We start from the raw sequence: 20,305 nt of genomic DNA on the forward strand, positions 1-20,305 counted from the left end.
TTATTCCAAATTATGTCATCACTTGCTCATAGAGCTCTAGATGCTCCCATACCATATATTTGGCATTCTTATGGTAGGAAGTCATGAAGCTATTTATGGCCTTTATCTACTAAATCTACTAAATTGGGTCTTTCACAAGACCTTTCTTCTGTTTGGCAGACTTCCTTTTCGGCTGCACCTGAGTCCATTCACCCTCTGACTCAGAGCTGCTATTGTTGGGGTACATTCCCGGTCCTCTAGGTGCTCCCTACCTCTATGAGACTGGAGACTGGGAAACTGTGGTGCTGTGAACTCTCAAGGCCATTTCCCTTGTAATGCCCTTTTCACACAGGAGAGTACTCATCCTCCTCATCCCTCCTTCCAGGTATGCCGGGGAATTCCCCCCATCTCCCAGAGTGTGTGGAGGTTTTTAAAATACTCTTTTGAGGCCTGAACTCTGGCTCCTTTCTCTCTGCAAAGCAGACCAATTGTCCCCTTTGTAGCTTCATTTTCTGCCAGTCCAACTCCCTGATCTTTTCATCATAGGAGTCCTCCTGGTCAGAAGTACTCACTAGGGTACCTTTGATTTCCCAGAGCACGCTGGTCCAGCCCGCTTCCCTCCTGCTTGGTGACCTTGAATGTCATCGATGTCAGATAAGGACTAGACCTGGGTGAGTCCAGCTGCCTCATGTTTCCCTGTTCTTGATAAGTAGTACGCATGAGGTTAGCTGCACCTTTGACATCTGAAGTGGTTAATTGGCTTGAGTTCCCTGGTAGAGATGTTACCACTCTGTGATCAGAGGGCGTTTTTCCATACCCTGACTGGTCAGGGGTGCCTCAAAGTCTGTTTGTATTTGGCTATTTCATTTGCCAACCTCTCATGCCTATTTGTCTTGGTCCCCATCTCTTGGAGTGATGCAGAGACCTGAGTTTTTAATTCTGACACAGGTGCTTGAGTGACTTCTAGCACTTTACCTTGTCCATTAATACATCTTTTAGTCCCTTGTTGTAACGCTCACCTGATTCCCGTAGAGGCGCCGGTCTTGACTGGGCGTATACCGTATCTTCAAAGGTGATGTGTAACACACGGCTGGCTCTTTGGGCTGGACCTCTGTGCACTGTATGTCTGACTCGAAGGGTAAGATGTCTGCAGATAGAAAATATGGGATTAAGGAACTGGGTTATTGAATGTCTCTCTCTTCTTCCCTTTCTCTTCTCCTGTAGAACCCCAAAGGTTAACGCTCTCACCTTAGGTAAGTGAACGCGTGCTCTCCATCTGCCTCGGGGCAGGGTGCTGTAACCAGTTTCTTCACTGGATAAGGGGAGCAGGCCTCTTGACTTCAGAGGACTGCTGTCCGTCGTTTACTGCACGAACGGTAAGTTTCGAGTAATTCTAATGTTTTTTAAGTCTTTAGTAATGATGTTTCTTGTTTTGCAGGGTTCCGGCGATGGCGGATGACGGGCTGAAGTGAGTTGAAGATGGAGCCCGTGTGATGAATAGAAGCGCCTGGAAGCACGTAAGTAAGCGCTTGTTGCCTGCTTCACGATGCGCTCTAACCGTCTTTTTATTTTGCAGGTACAAGTTCGGAGCGGCTGCAGGGTGCCGGAATACCGACTGGGTTAGATGTGGAAAGGAGTAATGGCACGTGAGTATTAAAGTTCCCCAATGTCTTTAAACGCACCTTGTTTTGTCTGTCAGATGCGGGATGCAGCGCCGAAGGCCTCCGGAGCGTGCGAAGAGTTGGTAAGCTTTTGTCTTTCAGATGCCGGAATGCAGTGTGAAGACCTCCAGAGCGCACGAAGAGTAGGTAAGCCTTTGTCTTTCAGATGCCGGAATGCAGCGCGAGGCGTTGGTGACAGCCGATGGACCAGGTAAGTGAAGAGCTGTCACTGAAGACCGTAATGCTAACCTGTTCTTTCTTGTCTTTATAGGTGTTGCTGAAGACTGGATTCAGGATGGTAAGCCTTTTTCCTTAGGCCCAGGATCAGATGCAGAAGACACGATGAGCGTTCTGCTGCAGAGGATGCAGAATAACGCAAAGCAAGATTCATCCATCGGGTGTGGTTTAAATAGCCTCCTGTAGTGCTTAGGTGTCTCCTTCCACAGCCACGCCTAGGTAAGAAAAGAGTTCCTGCTTTCCAGAAGAGTTCCAGTGTTCTGAATCTAGGGAGTGGCTCCTGCCCCACCCAACAGGAAAAGTAGTTCCAAACAGAAGAGGATCAGAGGCTCAACTGGCAGGCAAGTAAGCAGCATGGTCTGCTGCAGGTAAGTCCACCCAAGCATTATGAGCCCGGCGCTTCCAGCACTGGGACTGGGCATATTTATGAGCCTGGTGCCACTGGCGCCAGGACTGGGTTCAAAAGGTCCCAATTGGGACTGGTTGGCACTCGGAACCTGAGTTATGGATCTGCTTCCAAGGGAGTTGGAAAAACCCTGACCTTTTGGAAGCAGAGATCATGACACTTGTTTTCTTCACAATGGGACTCATTTTCCTTTTGTGAAGCTTGCATTGTGTGCGCATATTCAGATTGTTTCTTTTTCAGGAGATTAATATCTTCCTCTTGCGCAATTCTGCCATGTGTTGCCTGCACTAGGTCAATATCTGCTTGCCTCACACGTTCCATCAATTGTGCATTCTCGAGCATAATGTCAGTCAGTTCCTGGGAACATGAATCGCTTTTCTCTGCATCCATCCTTAACTGATGGACTTCATGAAACCGGGCACTAATCTCACTATTTCATGTGTCCTTTTCTTCCTTCACCTGCTTTCTCTGTTGTTTCAAGGTGTTCAGATCCTGTCACAACTGATCAAACTCACCTTGAGAGTCAATCCCTTTGATAATTAATTTGCTGTTTTCAGCTTTAAATTGTGTTATTTGTGATTGGGATGTGAACATGTCCTCTAAACAGACACTATTATGAACAACCTGATCCTTTAATTTGTTTTGCAGTGTGCCCAGCCTTTCCACACACTTTTTATGCTCCTCTTGCAGTGCAGAAAACTGCATTTCAAGCTCTGCATTGTCTTGTTGCTGCATTTTTAACTCATCATTTAGCTGTTCAATGAGACTTTCCTGCTTTAACTTCATTATGTGGCTTTGTGCACTTTAGTTTCTAATTGTTTCAGCTCTTGCTGGGCTTGATTCAAAAGCTCAGCCTTGTTTTGCACAGAGGCCACACTATTCTGATGTTGTTCTTCCACTATCAGCAAATAGAAGTACATATATGCTGTGAGCTGAGCCATTTTAGTCTGCTCATCTTTAGTAGTTTGTGTCATATAAAAGTCTGTTAGAGATTGATGCAACAGATCATTATACTGCCAAATAACAACATTTGCAGAGGTAACCCCCTGCATCATTCTGGCTTGCCACATTTCATGTTCTTTCTCCACCCATTCACCTTTGATAAATAATTAGGATAGGAGGTGCTTCCTGGCCATATTGATTTCTACAGTGCTCATTCTGAAATGTGTTCTGCAACCTTATATACTCTCTATGCAGGGACACAATCTCAACCCTGTTCCTGCTTTGTCTCTTCTCACAATGTCAACTCAAGATAGTTCTATTCAAATCTGTTGTCTCTATACACCTCCTTGGAACTCAGGGGAAAAGTCTGGCACCTTAACAATGCAAACACAACTTTCTATCCACTGCAATGCAATTAAACCAAAATGAATATTCTGCTGCTACTGCAAATGTCACAAGTGGAAACTCTCAACCAATTCCTGGCCATGAGCACCCAGTTTTGTCACGGTTCATTGGGTGGTCACTCTGGGGCTGTATTTTCACCCCACAGAGAGAGCCAGAGGCTTGTTTGCAGAGTAAACCAAGCTACCAACACATTGCCTTGCGAGCCTGTGGCTATATAAGAGCTACAGAAAAGGCCACCTGCATTTTAAACAAAACAAGATCTTTGACCCACCAAGATAAAAGGAAGAAATACTTAGAGACTGTCAGAAGTAATTTCCTGGATAGTGTTTGGCTGCAGAGTGAACCAGACCTATCAGGTGGCTTTGAATCAGAGAAAGCTATTGACAGGAACTTTGAGATATTTTGCTGTGAACCTTTGGGATATCTTAGAGCAGCCAGGAAGTCAGGAAGACTTCCCATAGCTAAAGGAACTCTTGTCACGTATTGTGCTGGGAACTAAAGAAGAGACTGGAAGAAGCAAACAGACCAGTAGCTTCTTAAAGTGGAACCAGAGGAAATCCAGGGGAAAGAAGCTATTCCCTGGATGTGTGAACATTATACTGTTGAAAGAGAACTTTTTGCTTTATCCATTTTTATATCCAGTATTATCTTGAACTTTCTGTATGTGGAGAACTTTAAGCATCACTGTAGGTGAAGAATATATCTCTGCACTGTAGGTTTCCGTTAACAGTGTTAGGGTCAGAGATAGGTTTTTGGACACGACTGTGACTGATGTTTTCAGTTGACATCCTGACTTATTCACTAGATTGTTTTGAGGCAGGGAATACCATCTTAGAACTGGGGTCAGAGAGGCTGTTTTCCAACCTTTTATCATTTGATAAATGTGTGTAACCGAAAGAATGTCACCACTATGTCCAAACCTTCCTACTGCACCCTTACAAGGTGAAGCCCGAGCCTTTGGCACCGCTCCCACAGTGGTAAAAACTGCCACAACCATGATTCCTTTTGAGTGCCTGAGGTAGTAAGCACCCCCTCTAACTCATCTTGCTCTTCCTCCTCCTCTGCTGCAGTACCCATGTTTCCCTGTCCAGGCCTTCCAGGTGATGGATGTAGTGGTGGTGAACCCTGGGGATCGGGGATGGCCATGACAGATGCCATTCAAACTGCAGTTAGTCTCCTGTAGCTCCCAAAAAAAATGATCTCTCCTGGTCTGCCAGATTGAGAATGAGTAAAAGAAATGTGTGGGTATCTCTGGAGGATCCATCTACAGTCTTTCCTTGTGTCTGCAGACTTTGTAGTTTAAAAACGGCCATGAAAAATTGTGAAATGTTAAGAGGTCAACTAAGAGTGGCACTAGGAGGTGTGGAAGGGTAAAGTTCCAGCTTCAAAGTTCCTTGATTGGCCAAAAATGCGATTTCAAAATGTATGTGGAGCAAATACATGGGTCGTGGGCATGCCCCCAGGCTGCATGGGCACAGTCACATGATGACATTCGTGAGCATCCGCAGTGTTGTGAAACGTCCGTAAATGTCAGAGATGAAAAAACAGCATACAAAGTTGTAAAAAGTTTATATAAGTTTTTAGAATTTTCCTAGCAAGTCGGGAATGATAACGTTTTAACTTCAAACTATCTACATTGGCCGAAAATGCAGTTTCAAAATGTCCACGGTGCACGGACACCGGTCGCGGACACATCATTACTCCATACGGGCGCAGTCACATGATGATGTTCGAGAGCGTCCGTGAAAACGGTATGAACTCCGCGGACTATGCCACACACACACAACCATTGTGCACATGCACAGCAGCGTCCGCAGTGGAGTGTGGAGTTCGTGAACTAATTATAAGGTCATCATGGCAGACCGAACATGCTTGGTCTAGGCAGGGCATCCGTGAACGGCAGATGCCCAGGTGACATCACAGTGAAAGATGTGTGCAGAAACAAACAAGTTTGAAGTCTGCTGCCTACTAATTGGCGTTTTACATTTATATACATAATATGAACACAAAGTTATTTTAAGAAAGGGATGGGAAATCATAGTGGGATACATAAATAGGGGTATTTGAGGGATTGCAGATTGTGAAGGTGGGAGAGAAATGTCGTCAAAACGTCTGTAATTACTATTTTAACAAAAAATCATTAACTACATTTTGTGCTACATGGAGGCATCCCGATGTCCTTTCATATGTTGCTAGCAACACTCTAAACAGAACCCCTTGTAGGAACGTTCCACTAGGATTGTTACAGAATGAGTGGTGTCTTATGTGATGTCATCAGTGATGTCATTGATGATGCCATTTGTGATGTCATCTTTTATGTCATTGGTGTTAGACTTAGCAGTGCATGGCGGTGGTGCGAGCTCTGGTTGTACAGCTTGCTATATAACTAATGAATTTCTTTGGTTTTTCAATTTTACCTGCAGCCATATCCTCCCTTTAACAAATATTTTTTCAATTAATTTCATCTGTTTTTATTAGTGCAACTTAACCACAACGTCCTTTTAACAATGTTTTCCCACTGGATATATGTAAATACATCTATAGGGCACTGGAAAGAGAACCAGTGTTATAGAAATATGCATACGCCATTGTCCTATTGGTGTGAATTGACTTATGGTAGGTCTCGTGAGTCCACATATAGTTTGGTGCACATATAAATCTATCCTGTGCATGTTGAGAGGACCGCAATTCACGGGTTATTTCAGTGGTAGGCTGGGGCCTGGGGGCAGTTGGCAGGTTGGTGTCCTCTATGGACAGCAGCATGCTTAGTTATTCTGATGCAGCTTCGTCCTTTATTTGGAATATTCCACATTGGGCGTGTGAATGCCTTTCTCTTCTGGGGGCCTTAGGAAAATTCAAGTTAACAATTAACCATTTTCCGATTGAATCAGACCTTTCTGTTGGAGCACCAGTAAGTGTAGTAATTGTGATGACTCTGTGCGCATAGGTGTTTTTATGCTGTCCCCATTTACTCCTTTCAGTCGTCAGCCTCTCTCTGGCAGCACTCGGATCACAGAGATGCCTATCAGAAGTTGCTAGAAGACGTTGCTGTCCTGCATCGCCTAACAGCCAGGCTCTCCAGTCGCGCTGAAATGGTGGGCGCAGTACGCCAGGTAAGTGCTCCACTCTTCCAGATCATTTGCAGGTGACCTACTGTGCTGCTTTAAAATGTTACGAATGTATGAGGACAACCTGCGTGTTTAAACTGCTATTTTTGGATTGCCTCTCAAGGCCCAGAGATTTCTGTACACTTTGCAAGGCAAACTGGTGTAATATTAATTTGGCAATCATTGTGCTCCTCTTGTATTGGAATCAAACTCTCCTACCCAATTTAGCCCTACCTAAGTTCAATCGACCATCCAATCAACCTTCACATAATAAATATACCCATATTCGTCCAGTAAGTATGAACTTGCATCTGACACACACGATCATAGAGGGATGTCCTTTTCTGATCGGCAAACATCTGTACAAGTTTTCTCCTGGCACATTTTAGCATGGAAGCAATACTGGCTGCAAGGAGATCTGAATGGTAGTTAGGAAATATGGGATGACAAGCACGGGTATATATATATATATATATATATATATATATATATATATATATATATATATATATATATACATATATATATATATATATATATATATATATATATATATATATATATATATATATAGTGAGGAACTTTTGAGGAAGTTTTAGCGAGCACGGTGTGGATGGAAAAGATAGCCAAGATTAGGGGGAGCATAAGATATCATGGAAAATAGCCACTAAAGGAAGGCTCCAGAGATTGATCACATACTTAGACCCAGACGAAAGCCTTCTAGTGACTTGCCCACTCGTACGTACCGGACAGACCATATCCAGACCGGCAGACGCATTTAGATAGGATTGTGAATATAAGCATGGCCACACTTAGATGGAGTCGTGGATATTGGCCTGCATCGCATCTGGATGGAACTTTGAATGTTGTCATGCCCGCACTTGGATAGAATTGTGAATACTGGCTTGCGTCGCATCTAGATAGGACCTTGAATGTTAGCATGCCCGCACTTAGGTGAAACTTGAATGTCAACATGCCCACACTTGGATTTGTGAATATTAGCCTGCGTCGCATCTAGATAGGACTCTGAATATTAGCATGCCGGACCTACGCTAAACGTGAAGACTAGCACAGGCCACACTTAGAATTGTGGACAATTGGCCTGCGTAGCATCTAGATAGGATTGATTGAAGGATAACATGCCCGCACCTAGATGAAACTTGAATGATAGCATGTGCCACACTCAGAATTGTGAACACCAGCCTGCGCTGCATCCAGATTAAGTTAGGAATGTTAGCATGCCCACACCTAGACAGATTTCTAAACACTAGCCTGCGCCGCACCTAGAAAAGACTGTGAATGTAGGCATGCCCACATGTGAAGGCCAACAAGTGCCACACTTAGACATGTTAGCATGCTAAAGGTCATGTAACCCACTAACCAATATAAGCTCAAACTCTGCATACTTATCTCACTCAAAAAACTCACACAACCATCTCTCGCACAACAAGCCGCACGCACTTCACAAGACTGCAACAACACATAAGCCGGAGCAACAGCACACGCGGACTGACACCGATCCAATACCCGCACCAAAGCTCAGCACCCGGTGTACACCGAGTTGAAGCTGTCAACAGAACACCACTCCTCTCACTATCCTACTCCCTCTTCACCCTACTAACCAATCCCCTCCCTTATCATTTACAGATCCGCCAGAGCGCCTGGGGACCAATTCTGTTGGTGACAGTGCGCGGTACAAATACCTTTAACATTTAACATAAAGATAAGAGATGGTCTGTGCCAGGAGAAACAGCCAGTTCCTAGTCTGTGGAGCCCTGGTTAGTTCCGTATATAGATAATCTGTCTACCTCATCTACAAAAGCTCCTCTGAATACAAAGGGGTAGGCATAGGCCAAATCACCCTTTGAATTGTTATCTCAAAATGATATTGCTGGCTTTATCCTACAGCATGCAATGATGTGAGGTGAATAAAGGGTGTGCATGGACGGATCCCGCAATGGCACATTTTAATGGTATGGCTAACCGAATGTAAAACTGAAACAACGCCCTTCACTCAAAAGTGCAGACGCATGTTGCTAATACACTTGATTATGTGTCATTTCGACCCACCTCCCACTCAGCATTAGAAATTTACTGAGCCACACACTCCACTGCAACCCCACTTCTACCGATCACCCCATTTTTATACCCCAAATAATCGTTAATGGCAGTTAATTGCAATTATTTGGAGTTGCATTCTTTATGGCACCCAGAAATGGGCAATTACCGCGGCATTACAGCCTGGCCGGACCCGGTATTTGCATATTCCTGGGCGCCAGAATCTTTTTTTTACCCATTCCGATATGAGCCCCATAGGGCTCAATGGGAACAGGGAAGCCGGGTGCACAGGCACTGTTATCAACGGGGCCTGTGCATCCGAAATGCTGTGCTCGCGGGGGCCTTTCATTCCACCAGGTCAGACCCGGTGGAATGAAAGGTACCCGCGAGCACAACTTGGAGTTTGCTGGTCCGGATACAACGGTACTGGCAAGCTTACCAGTACCATAGTATCCAGACCGACAAACCCGTAATGAGGCCCATGGTCCCTTGTCTGCAGCATAGTCGCATCCTTACAGTTGTTACTAAGACCCTTGTCCCTATTCTTGGGGTTAGATCTATAAGGTCTAATTTCCCCTCTTAAAAGCATGTTCAATCTGAATCTAAGGAACTGGTCACACCAATAGCTGTTCTGGAACTTTTTTAAGTAAGCGGGCAAAGTTCCCAGCGGTTTATTCAAAATGTATGGGCTTTTGTAGAGTTTATATGCCCTTGCCTTATCAATTGTTTGTCACCAGTCTGCTTTCCAAGGCATTTCTTAACAATGCTCGGACTAGAGATCAACTCTCCCACATTCTCACCACATTCCAATAAAATAGATTCTGCCAATTCTTTAAGGGCCAAAACTCATCCACATCATTGCATCATTGAATTTTGAGGTCTATATATAGTCGGGCCAGATGAGGATCTAACAACAATCGGTATAGTCGTAAGATTTTCCACTCCAGATGACAGAATATGGATACAAGCCCTCATTCTCATCGCAAAGCCACCACACGGAGACAGTCTAGCAGGCTTAAGACCTTGCATCACAATTTAGCTTCAACCCTATCCCAGGTTATACTTCTCGTCAGGTCACCAATCTCCATACCATATATTAAAGCTGGAATTTATCAGCGGCACCAATGAGAAATGGCAGATCTGTACAAGTATTCTTTTCATCTGAGCTGCTAATTGACTGACTTTCTCCATCACACGAGCTACCATAGGGCCTCGATTGGATGTCGCTTCCAAGACAAAGCCCAAATATGTTGGTTTAGGTGTCAGAGGATGATTATTAAGAGTCCATTTGAAACCCATTGCTTTCTTACCATTCTTGCAGAACCTAATGATATGCATCTTTGTCATTAATTAAAAGCACATTTTTTAAGCCATATATCTCCATAGATCCGGCCAGAAGCTGCAATCCCACCTGTGTCCTATCTAAGAGGATGACATTATCTGCGTACGTAAGCTTCCAGACTGGTAGAGCATGTATTTTGGGAGGCACAAAGCTTGCTGACTGCAAATGTTCCCCCAAATATGACAGGTATAAATTGAACAGAAAAGGGGCCAACACTCACCCTTGCCTTAATCCAAAATACTGTCATCAGGCAAGTGAATTTTAACTCCCAGAAGTGACGCGGGATATCCCAGTCTCTTAATTTGGCCCATAGTAAAGTCTGGTTAACAGAATCGAAAGCCTGGGAGAAGTCAATTGCCATAACATAGAAAGGGTAAGACTCAACCTCCCAGACTCGCCTCTGTATACAGCCCAGAATAAAGCCATTAAGGGTAGTGGACAGCCTTCTTTTAAAACCTGGTATTTATGCAAAATGCCCTACAGCTTGAACCCAAGACTCCAATTTCACCAAATCCATCCCCACAAAAATGTTAGTGTCACGGCCCAACAAATTGAGTGGAAAATTCAATAAACAGGAGAGTAGCCCAAAGCCTATGGTCAGATTTTAGTAAGGCATTTGTTAGCCATTCGAATCAGCCTCCTGGAGTTCGAGAAACTCCCATCAATACAATTGAAATATTCAGAGGCCCTGGCCCTTCCAAAGGTCTATAGTGTGATGGGTCCTTGGATCTTGTCCCTTCTCCCATGGGGAAGGACCCCTCCCATGCAGTCAGGGGGTGCAGTAGCAGTCCAGCCGACCCTCTCGAGTGGTGCACCATGGGAGGATCACATGTGTGGTGAAATCCCTTATGGGACGAGAGACGACTGTGTAGGGAGAGCGTGGTATGTGACTACCGCTTTGCTCCCCCCCTCACCCTCTAACCCAGTCCCTCTTCTCTTACAAGTATCTGTTTGAGGTAGAAAATGGCCCCTTCCTTACAATACTTGTAAGACTGAGACGAGGAAGAGTGAGAACAACCTTGAAGAAAATAACATGAAAGGTACTGCAATGAAGGAGAGGAGCTAAGTGATGCAGATCACCATGCCGAAGCTGAAAGAACAGTCTAGTAAAAATCGACCTGATCTATCTATAAAAACCAAGGAAGGAGTCAGACCAATGTCAAGCCCTCCCTCGGGAAGCCGAGAGGTCAGACAAGAAGGAAGTGGAGAGAAGGCAGATAAGGACGGTGCAATGGCAGCACACCCCCGTAAGGGGTTTCTGGTGTGGAAGGACTGGTAAAGAGCATCTCATGGTGACGGCTAGCATGCGGAACAGGAAGCATGACGACTGCAAAGAAATCTCCCTCTCGGAGCCACCACAAGCAACTGGGAGACGCTGACAGAGGAAGAAACACAGAGGCAGGCCCGAAGCTTCACAGAAACCCTGAGAGCACAGCAGACCATAGAAACAGGCACGCAGGTGCATAGGGAAGCACAAGGACAATGATGTAGAAGTTTCTAACCAGGATGAAAGCAAGAGTCACAGGTCTGGGACCCCGACAGTGAAACCATAACAAATCGAGAAAGCATCCAAACCATTCATCACAGTCACAGTACCTGGCAGGCTAGTATAAAGGTGAACTAAATACATAAGGAGACAAGTGTGAGTATGGGACCTGCACCCATTAACGCAGTCAAGCCTCCCAAGTAATCATCATAGTCACCATTCCTCGCAGACTACTATGCCAGGTGGACTAAATGTAGAAAGCAGCAAGTGTGAGTCTGGGATCCACACCCATAAAGAAAATCATGACGTTAGAAGTAATCTTCATAGTCAAAGTACCTGGGAGAGAAGTAACCCAGGTTGGCTGCGAACCCAAAAATGTTACAAGAAACCAGTGGAAGGGAGTCATTCACCCTGGTGTTTTGTGAACAATATAAAAAGCCAGGGGAAGGGAGGAATTATCTTGGCACTTTGAAGAAGCCGACAGGAAACCCTGGGAAGGGAGTCATTCCCCCTGGTGTGTTGTGAACACTATAAAAAGTCAGGAGAAAGGAGCCATTCTCTTGGCACTCTGAATATGCTGACAAGAAACCAGTGGAAGGGAGTCATTCACCCTGGTGTTTTGTGACGACTATAAAAAGCTAGGAGAAGGGAGGCATTCTCTTGCCACTGTGAAGAAGCTGAAAAGAAGCGAGGCAAAGGGAATCATTCCCGCCTGTGTTGATGAGCACTGTGAACGCTACAGAAAAACCAAGAGAAGGGAGGAATTGTCTTGGCACTTTGAAGAAACTGAAAAGAAACCAGGGCAAGGGAGTCACTCCCTCTGGGGTTGTCAACACTGTAAAAAGTCAAGAGAAGGGAGGCATTCTGTTGGTCCTTCTGTAGTTTATTTCTTTGCACCTGTTATTGAACTTTATTTTTACAAACTCTTTGAATTACACATCCAGATGAAGATCCCCATTCACTTTAGTTTGAGTTCCTAGTGTAAGGGTTGGCAATAGGTGTTGACACATAACAGTGGACTTTATTTCTTTGAACATCCTGACAGACTCCTTAGGGTATTCATTTGAGACAGGGAAACTCCTCTTAGTATTAGGAATAGATGGGTGTTTTTCCTCAGCCCTCATTTTCTTTCATTCATATTTATACCAATGAACATGCCTCCAATGTGTCGATCTCTTACTCATACAGCCTTACAATAGGTAAAAGACTGTTCCGACCGCCTTTACAAAACTTTCAAATGTTGTTCCCAAGCAGCTTCTCATATTGGACTATGCTGATTGAATTTCTGCGGTTTTATAAGGTTATTAATAACCATCCAAAAATTATGATAATTATTCCCCAGTATATTCGTTCACCCTCCCATTACTGCTGGGAGAACCTAAAACACTTACACCAATTCTTATGCATTTGCTTCAGTTTTCTTACCTCTTGTCTATATAACAATTTATCAACAATCATTTTGGATAACCCCCTAATACTTCTGAGTAACTCTTTCTTTCAAGCTTGCACTATTTTATTTAAAGGATGAGTGGCCTCAACATACTCCCGCAAAGCACAAACCTATCCAAGAAAAGTGCAAATCTGTCGAAATTCAAATAGAAACTCATCCCTTCCAAGCTAGTTACATTAACACAATTCACATCATTATTGCATTTTTGAATGTTGATTATCCTTCTCGCAACTCTATTACCACCCACATTTACCAAAATATCTCTGCAGTTCACATTCAGGTCTGCTTTTACAGTGAAACTAAATTTAGCTGCCACCGGGTTATGATCATTCAAGGTTGTGTTCAGTACCTTTAACCCCTTAAATGCCAAGGGCGAGTTTGATCGTCCTTTTCACATAGACTTGCAAAACTCAACACAGGAATCCACTATATATTTCATACATTACCAAAAAGTAAATACAAGATGTTTAGTTCTGTTTCTCGAAGTCGGTGCAGCCAATATATCAAGAGCCATTCGCAATTTTTAGATTCCTTGCATCAAAGCAAACCCTCCACCTTTTTCCATCTAAAATTGACCTCTTTGTAGTAGTGATACCCAAAACTTACTTAGCTAGGCCTGTCTCTCGTCCAGAAATGCATTCAGCATTTTGATCCCCTGATAATACAATTTACGGACCTTCATCCTCAGCCAAAAACCCTTCACATAACGTTGATAGCTCAGATAGAAAAGTCACTAAGGTGGAACACAAGGGGTTACTGTACACATTCAATAACAACATAGTGGATTCAGACAGAATATTTTTCAGAACAATTTTCACTGCGAATATACCATAGGTTCCATCCGACACAATCTCATGATCTTTCAAAAGAACATTGCTAACGGCAGTGATTAGTCTCTCAGATGGACGGCCAGCCCTGCCAATATTGGTAGTGTAGCCGCCCATACTTATACAATTAGTCAACCAAACCTCCTGAAGCATAATCAAGTTGCACTGTAAAAGGGCTATACTTTCCACTGACTTACCCATAAACCTGTTAAACCCCCTGGTGTTCCAGCTCAGCACAGAAAAGTTCCAGACCTCCTTAAAAATAACTAAAGCCCTGTCCCCTGGTCTCGCATTTTCCTTAAACCACCAATAAGCAATTGCGGAAGCTGTAACCAATTATTGACTTTGTTCTTATAGATGGTGCCCCCACTGTTACATTTTTTGGCTACTCTTTCTTGGAGTCCAGGGAACAGGTTATTGACAAGGGTCTGAAAAGCCAGACTGAAATTCCTCATTGTAAGATAAGAAATCATCGGGCCTCATTACGACTCAGGCGGTAAGGGGTTTACGGCGGCGTAAACAGCGCCGACCCTTACCGCCTGATTCCGAGGTCCCTTAGCGCCATGGAGGTTTTAACACCTGCTTTTAGCAGGTGTTAAAATCCATGGCGCTAAGGGACCTTGATGTTAATTACGCCACCGTAATTTACGGTGGCGTAATTAACGCCTTCCCCACTCCCATTATGCCCTATGGGGCAAAAATGGGAATGGGGAAGGGTAAATGGGGATTGGGGACTTACCGCCCCGCCAACCTCGGAATGGGGCGGTAAGTCCGCCAACCACCATGGCGTAAACGTAGTTTACGCCATGGTGGTAAAGGTACGACCCAGGCGGTAACTTACCGCCTGGGTCGTAATGACCCCCATCGTCTTTCTTTCTACTACAATCCCCATGCACTGGGGTTAGATTGTACCCCAGGAGCCATAAGGAATCCATTTCCCTCATTACTGTATTAACTACTAGCTTTGAGGAAAAGTCAAAATGAACAACATCAGTTATTCTATCATCAAAGAAAAAGATCCTCTCAATGGGGGTCATTCCGAGTTGGGCGGTAAGGGTTTAGGGGCACCGGTAAGGATGCCGGTGCCCGTAAATCCTTACCGCCCTATTCCGAGGTCACTTACCGGGTCCTAGCAGGAACGGCTGGTCTGACCAGCCGTTCTTTGCGGGACCCGTTAAGGGACCTTGGAGCTAATAACGGGCCCGCAATTTGCGGGTCCGATATTAGCGCCTTCACCATTCCCACTGAGCCCTATGGGGGCTCAAATGGGAATGGGGAATGGTTTACTGAATGGGGACTTACGGGGTCCTCCAAGGTCGGAATGACCCGATAAGTCCCCATTCAGCGAGACCGGACCCGGGTTTGGAGGCAGCCATGGAGCTAATAGCAAACTCGTAATGACCCCCAATGTCTTTTGTACTGAGCAGTAGCAGTTGGGGAATCTCATGAAACAGTTTTAAAATGTTAGTACAATTTAATAGTACTTCATTGTCTGGTGTAAACATATATTCCAGCTTAAACCTTTTCGACCAATCTTGCCAATATAAGGATTGATCCCCTATTGAGTGACAACTGCTGGCACCAATAGAGAGGGAACAAAAGGTCTTTCATCTCCACACTGATTGGACGGAGAGGTGGTCACACCAATAACACCCTCCTCATGCATTGTACTCCCAGGTTCCAAACATTGGGTCCAAGGTGCGCTAATTTTAGACTTCTGGGTGACACCCCTTGACTCTAAAGCTTGTATGTCGGATCCAACCATTTTTTGTGTTCCGTTCCCAAAATGCAAGCTATTGCTAACGCTCACATACTGACTCCCAGGTTCCACTTTTGTATCTCTTAACACTACTCACCCCCACATCTTTGTCGACTATAGCACATGCCCATATTACAGGAGTGACTGCGCTCTTATTCTGTGCATATATAGGGTCCCACCGAACTATCGTACTGTCTTTGGTCACAGAACCCTAATTCATCACCATCGTCTGGGTACCCATTTCATGCGTCATCCCTTTTTCCACAACGCTACTTACTTAGAATCATTCAGACCCTCGACATTGGGTGCCATGGACGACTGCGCCCCCTTTTGAGCTGCAACTGCTGTGTCTTGCGACAAGGGTATATTGCTAAAAAATGTCCTCAACCCAGAATTGCATTTCTTTTTCCCCTTGCCCTTTCCCGATATATTCAGCCCGATGACTTTGGGAGCTGCTAATAAAACGGGGGAAGTTAATGGGTTGCCTATAGCTGGGTTGGCATTACTCTTTTCAAGAGGGTTATCAACCCGTGCCACCATGGGAGCCTCTGAAGACAATGACGTCTCACATAGGTGGAAGCGGCCAAAGACATTACGGGAGAATTATTTGCCACCACAGGGAGCATCCACCGACGAACGCTTGTTGATGGGGGTCAACAATATCAGTATATTAGGAGTAAAAGCCCTCACATTTAACTTTTTCATCTCTGTCTGTATGTCCTCAAGACTGATTTTGATATCACTAAGTTGCAATGTATGCATCGTCAATTCCAACCTTATATGGTCATATAGTGTAGAGAAAGAACTGAGGACAATATTTAGCACAGAAATTTCAGGTGCAGTCAACCTGACTTAGTCATCCAGTTCTCGGAGGGTCTAGTGAAGGATGATGCCCCCCTCATGATCACCAGAATCAGCAGGGATCGGACTACTTAGATGTTCCGTAAGAAAAGAAAGGGGAGGGTCCACCAGAATAAGTACATTGAGATCCACCTCCATCCCCCACTATTTTCTCTAGATATTATTAGATCCTGTTCCACCAGTAGTTCCATGTCCATTAAGCTCTGGTCACGGATCAAATTTGGGCCCTTGTCATTGCACGTTCTGGCTATGCCAGCTGGTCTTAGATTTGTGCTAGTGCAGGGACCGCCCATCCCCTGGACGAACCTATAGAAAGCATACATTTTCTTTTGTGAGGCTATTCATTTGCAAATATTGGAGGTCGCTTCCACCCCATCACCTCTCAGCGATGCACAAAGTCCCTTCTTGGACAAGTTCCCAGAATGCACCATTATTCCAATTTTGGTTGGATCTGGAATAAATTGAACCAAGGCATTGACTTTGTGCTGCACATCACTCCATTTGAACCTCCAAACATTGATCCTTGTGAGGGCCATTGTTCGGCAAAGCCTCCCTCATAAGCTGCGAGGCTTCGTGTTGCTCTGTGATGCAGACATCCCTTTCTTGAAACACTGCCTCTGATGGAGGAGAAACCCTTAGATGGTTGTGTTCCATCGCTGGAGGGTATGATTACCACATTAGCCTGGGATTCTCTGATACAGGTACCTGATTGTGAGTCCTCTCTCCCTTGCTGGAGTTACATACAAATGCCTTCCCCAGAGCGGCACCTGTCACCCACAGTTTGCGGCAGACTGCCATGTTATCATAAATGCCTGGGGACAATGGCACAGTCACGGTGATACTGAAGACCTCATTGTGGGAGGCATTCACTTCCTCACAGTCAGTTTTATCACTGCTGATTAGTCCAACTTTCCCACCATCAGCCGTCACAGACTGACCCGCCAACAAGTTACTTGGCCACCCATACGGTGTTGACTTACTTTGAAGATTGTACATGTTCCCTTGCTGCCTTCTGAGCAAGTTCCTGCTGTTGCCCGCTCAACTCCACTATGCTCAACTCCAAGACCAGGCACAATCACAAACACTAATATTTGGTTCACACTTCGCGCATGCTTTGCGCGGCGATGATGGTGGTCAGGTGGGCGGGTCTTCTGTCAGTTAAAGGCACAGGCAGAAATTAATATATCACAGAGCACAAATCCTCAAACATCCTCAGTTTTCGAAGCAGCCACAGACACTAACACTTGGCTCACACTTGCCTCACACTGCTCATTTAATAGAGATTTCCTTTATAAATTCTGATCCATGAACAAATAATCCTCTGGTTCAATTCTGTATGAGAAAGCTAAAATGGAGATTAATTGTTCAGGCTGAAAATGTTACTTAGTAAAGAACGGTGTGTTGATTTCAATAAATTTCACACATATCTTTTATCGCTATTTATTAGCTTTTTGTTTCCCCTGAAATGGTTATCAGATGCACGCAGAATTTCCCGTTACCTACATCAATTTGGATTTCCTGCACTTGACCTTTTTCTGTTTCTTGCCGAATCAGTGCTAAAAGTTCACATTATAAGTGGAACATTCGACCTCGAATGTTGCATTGCAATTGTTTCTTGTATTGGGCTCTTCCAATGCTCACATCATACCCCTGAACAAACCATTGGGAATCCTAATGCTACCACTCATGCTTGGAATGGTCGATACTATGAGGGCTGTGCACACTGGAGATGCCAACATTAAGGTGATAACGGAGACCGTAGGAAACAACTACTATTCTGCATTTTGAAGACATGACAAACCACATAATTTCAGAAGACGACAACGAGTGGCATTTTGGAATTTTCAAACACACACACACACACACACAACTTGCACACACATGGGTGCGCGTGCGCGTGCGCATACACACTTGCCAATAGGCTCAATTGGATGTTTTGTATGACCATCAAAAGTTGCCAAGAATATGCTGTGATTACCATTTCAAGCGCTTCTAGCACCCAACTGCTCTGGAAAGGTATGAAGGAGGGGGGTATTCACAAAAGCAATAAAGGCGTACGCTGTACTCAATGCCACCCACCACAGGCAAATACAATTAGTTACCATTGCCACATAAACCAATTCAACAGAGCACATGTAGACTCTCGGCACGTCGACTGAATAAAAGTAAAGGGGCCTGATTTTCCTATGGGAAACCCACATTCAAAAACCTTTTGTGAATCAGGCCCAAGGAGTCTGAATAAAGCAGCACTCAGTGACAAGGTTTTGGGGTTGCGCATGTGGATTTGAAGAGACTTAGGGTAGATCAAAAAAGGCAGTCGGCTTATACTACTGCCTGAGATGAGACAATGAGGATCCTATTTGGTTTTGTAAGGTTCAATGGGGTTTTCGGCGCCATTAACTTTCACATTCCATTGGTTTGAAATGTGCTTGTGCTTTAAGCCTTAAATACATGTTCATGGGGTGTGCTCGTTATGGCGCTTTTTCGATGCAGGTTTCTGTAGGATTAGATCTTTAGGGTTAAACTTTCACATCATTGGTAAATCTCCTTTTCCGTAGGCACTGCTCTGGTTGTGCTTATAAACAGCTCTCTAGTAGAAGCTGGCATGGTCTTCTAATGCTGTATCTTCTACAGGAGAAGAGGATGTCGAAGGCCACAGAAGTCATGATGCAGTACGTGGAGAATCTGAAGAGGACGTATGAGAAGGACCACGCAGAACTGACAGAGTACAAGAAATTGGCCAATCAGAATTCCACGCGCAGCTACAGCGGTTCTGGTAAATGCAAATGTTTCAATGAATGGCTGTAACAGGCATGGGGGCAAGAACAGTTCACATGCGTCCATGCCATACTCAGAAGAACATATAGCCCTGTTAAACAATTGTGCATGTCGGCATTTTCCCGTGCTTGGTGAGATGTATTTTATATTTATTATTAAAGCCTGTTGGACTAGTTGAGGTGTAACATAGATTGTTAGTTACTAAATTGAAAAACATGAAATTATAAAGTCAGTTGCCCGTGTCCAAGGCGTGAAGGAAGTCCTTGTATGTGGAAGCTAAGAGAAGTGAAACCAGTTGCTTCTGTTCAAGTCTAAGGAACGGATGCAGTCATTTATGCTCTAGTCAAGGAGAGGGACAAGTCATTCCTGTTGCATGCTGGTAGTCGTAGTTCACGTTGCCAGCTCTGGTTTAATGAAGCCAGGCATTTATGTTGCATCCTGGCAGGTCGTCATTGATACCAAATGCTGGTGGATGTGAGTTTAAGTCCCATCTGAAGTTGAAAGGGACTGTAGCCAGCTACTTCTGTCACATGTTCAACTAAGACTAAAGGGAACTTGTTTTACCTACTGACTGAGAAGGTTCAATATTGCCAGTCTTTAAATCTAAGAGAACTGGAATGGTTAAAAGATATTTATGATTCATGCTATTTGCCCGCCAGATGCCCAGGGACCTGGGAACGATGTATTATTGCTTAAAAGTCAGTTCTGTGTCCAAAGAACTAAACATTGTGTTATCCTTTTTCTTCTAATTCTTTAAGTGTTAGTTTGCCCTAATGAGGAACTCACCACAGAAAGGGAAAAAAATGTGGGGTGAACTAGGGAATGGTGCTTACACCAGTGCAATCCCAAGGGCAGACTGCCCACATAATGTAAACACAATCTTTCAGCATAGTCTCTTTGCTTCACCAACCCATTCACAACCGGGAAAGCATCAGCAAGAGGCAGCCACACGCGCTGTACCACTCCACCATGATGGAAGATGGCAGACTATATGCTGTATCTGCAGA

General features: G+C 44.5%; 1 protein-coding gene across 3 annotated transcripts in view; it reads left to right on the forward strand.

The window, feature by feature from the left end:
* Positions 1-20,305, forward strand: part of IRAG1 (inositol 1,4,5-triphosphate receptor associated 1) — a 1,278,759-nt gene that overhangs the window by 1,115,417 nt on the left and 143,037 nt on the right. For all 3 annotated transcript variants that reach the window (XM_069623652.1, XM_069623654.1, XM_069623653.1), the window contains 2 exons: positions 6,612-6,743; positions 19,155-19,296. In XM_069623652.1, coding sequence (XP_069479753.1) covers positions 6,612-6,743; positions 19,155-19,296 — 274 coding nt within the window. The remainder of the gene's footprint in view (positions 1-6,611; positions 6,744-19,154; positions 19,297-20,305) is intronic.

The sequence above is a fragment of the Ambystoma mexicanum genome, chromosome 11, assembly GCF_040938575.1.
Source record: "Ambystoma mexicanum isolate Mex_15411 chromosome 11, UKY_AmexF1_1, whole genome shotgun sequence".
NCBI lineage: Eukaryota > Metazoa > Chordata > Amphibia > Caudata > Ambystomatidae > Ambystoma > Ambystoma mexicanum.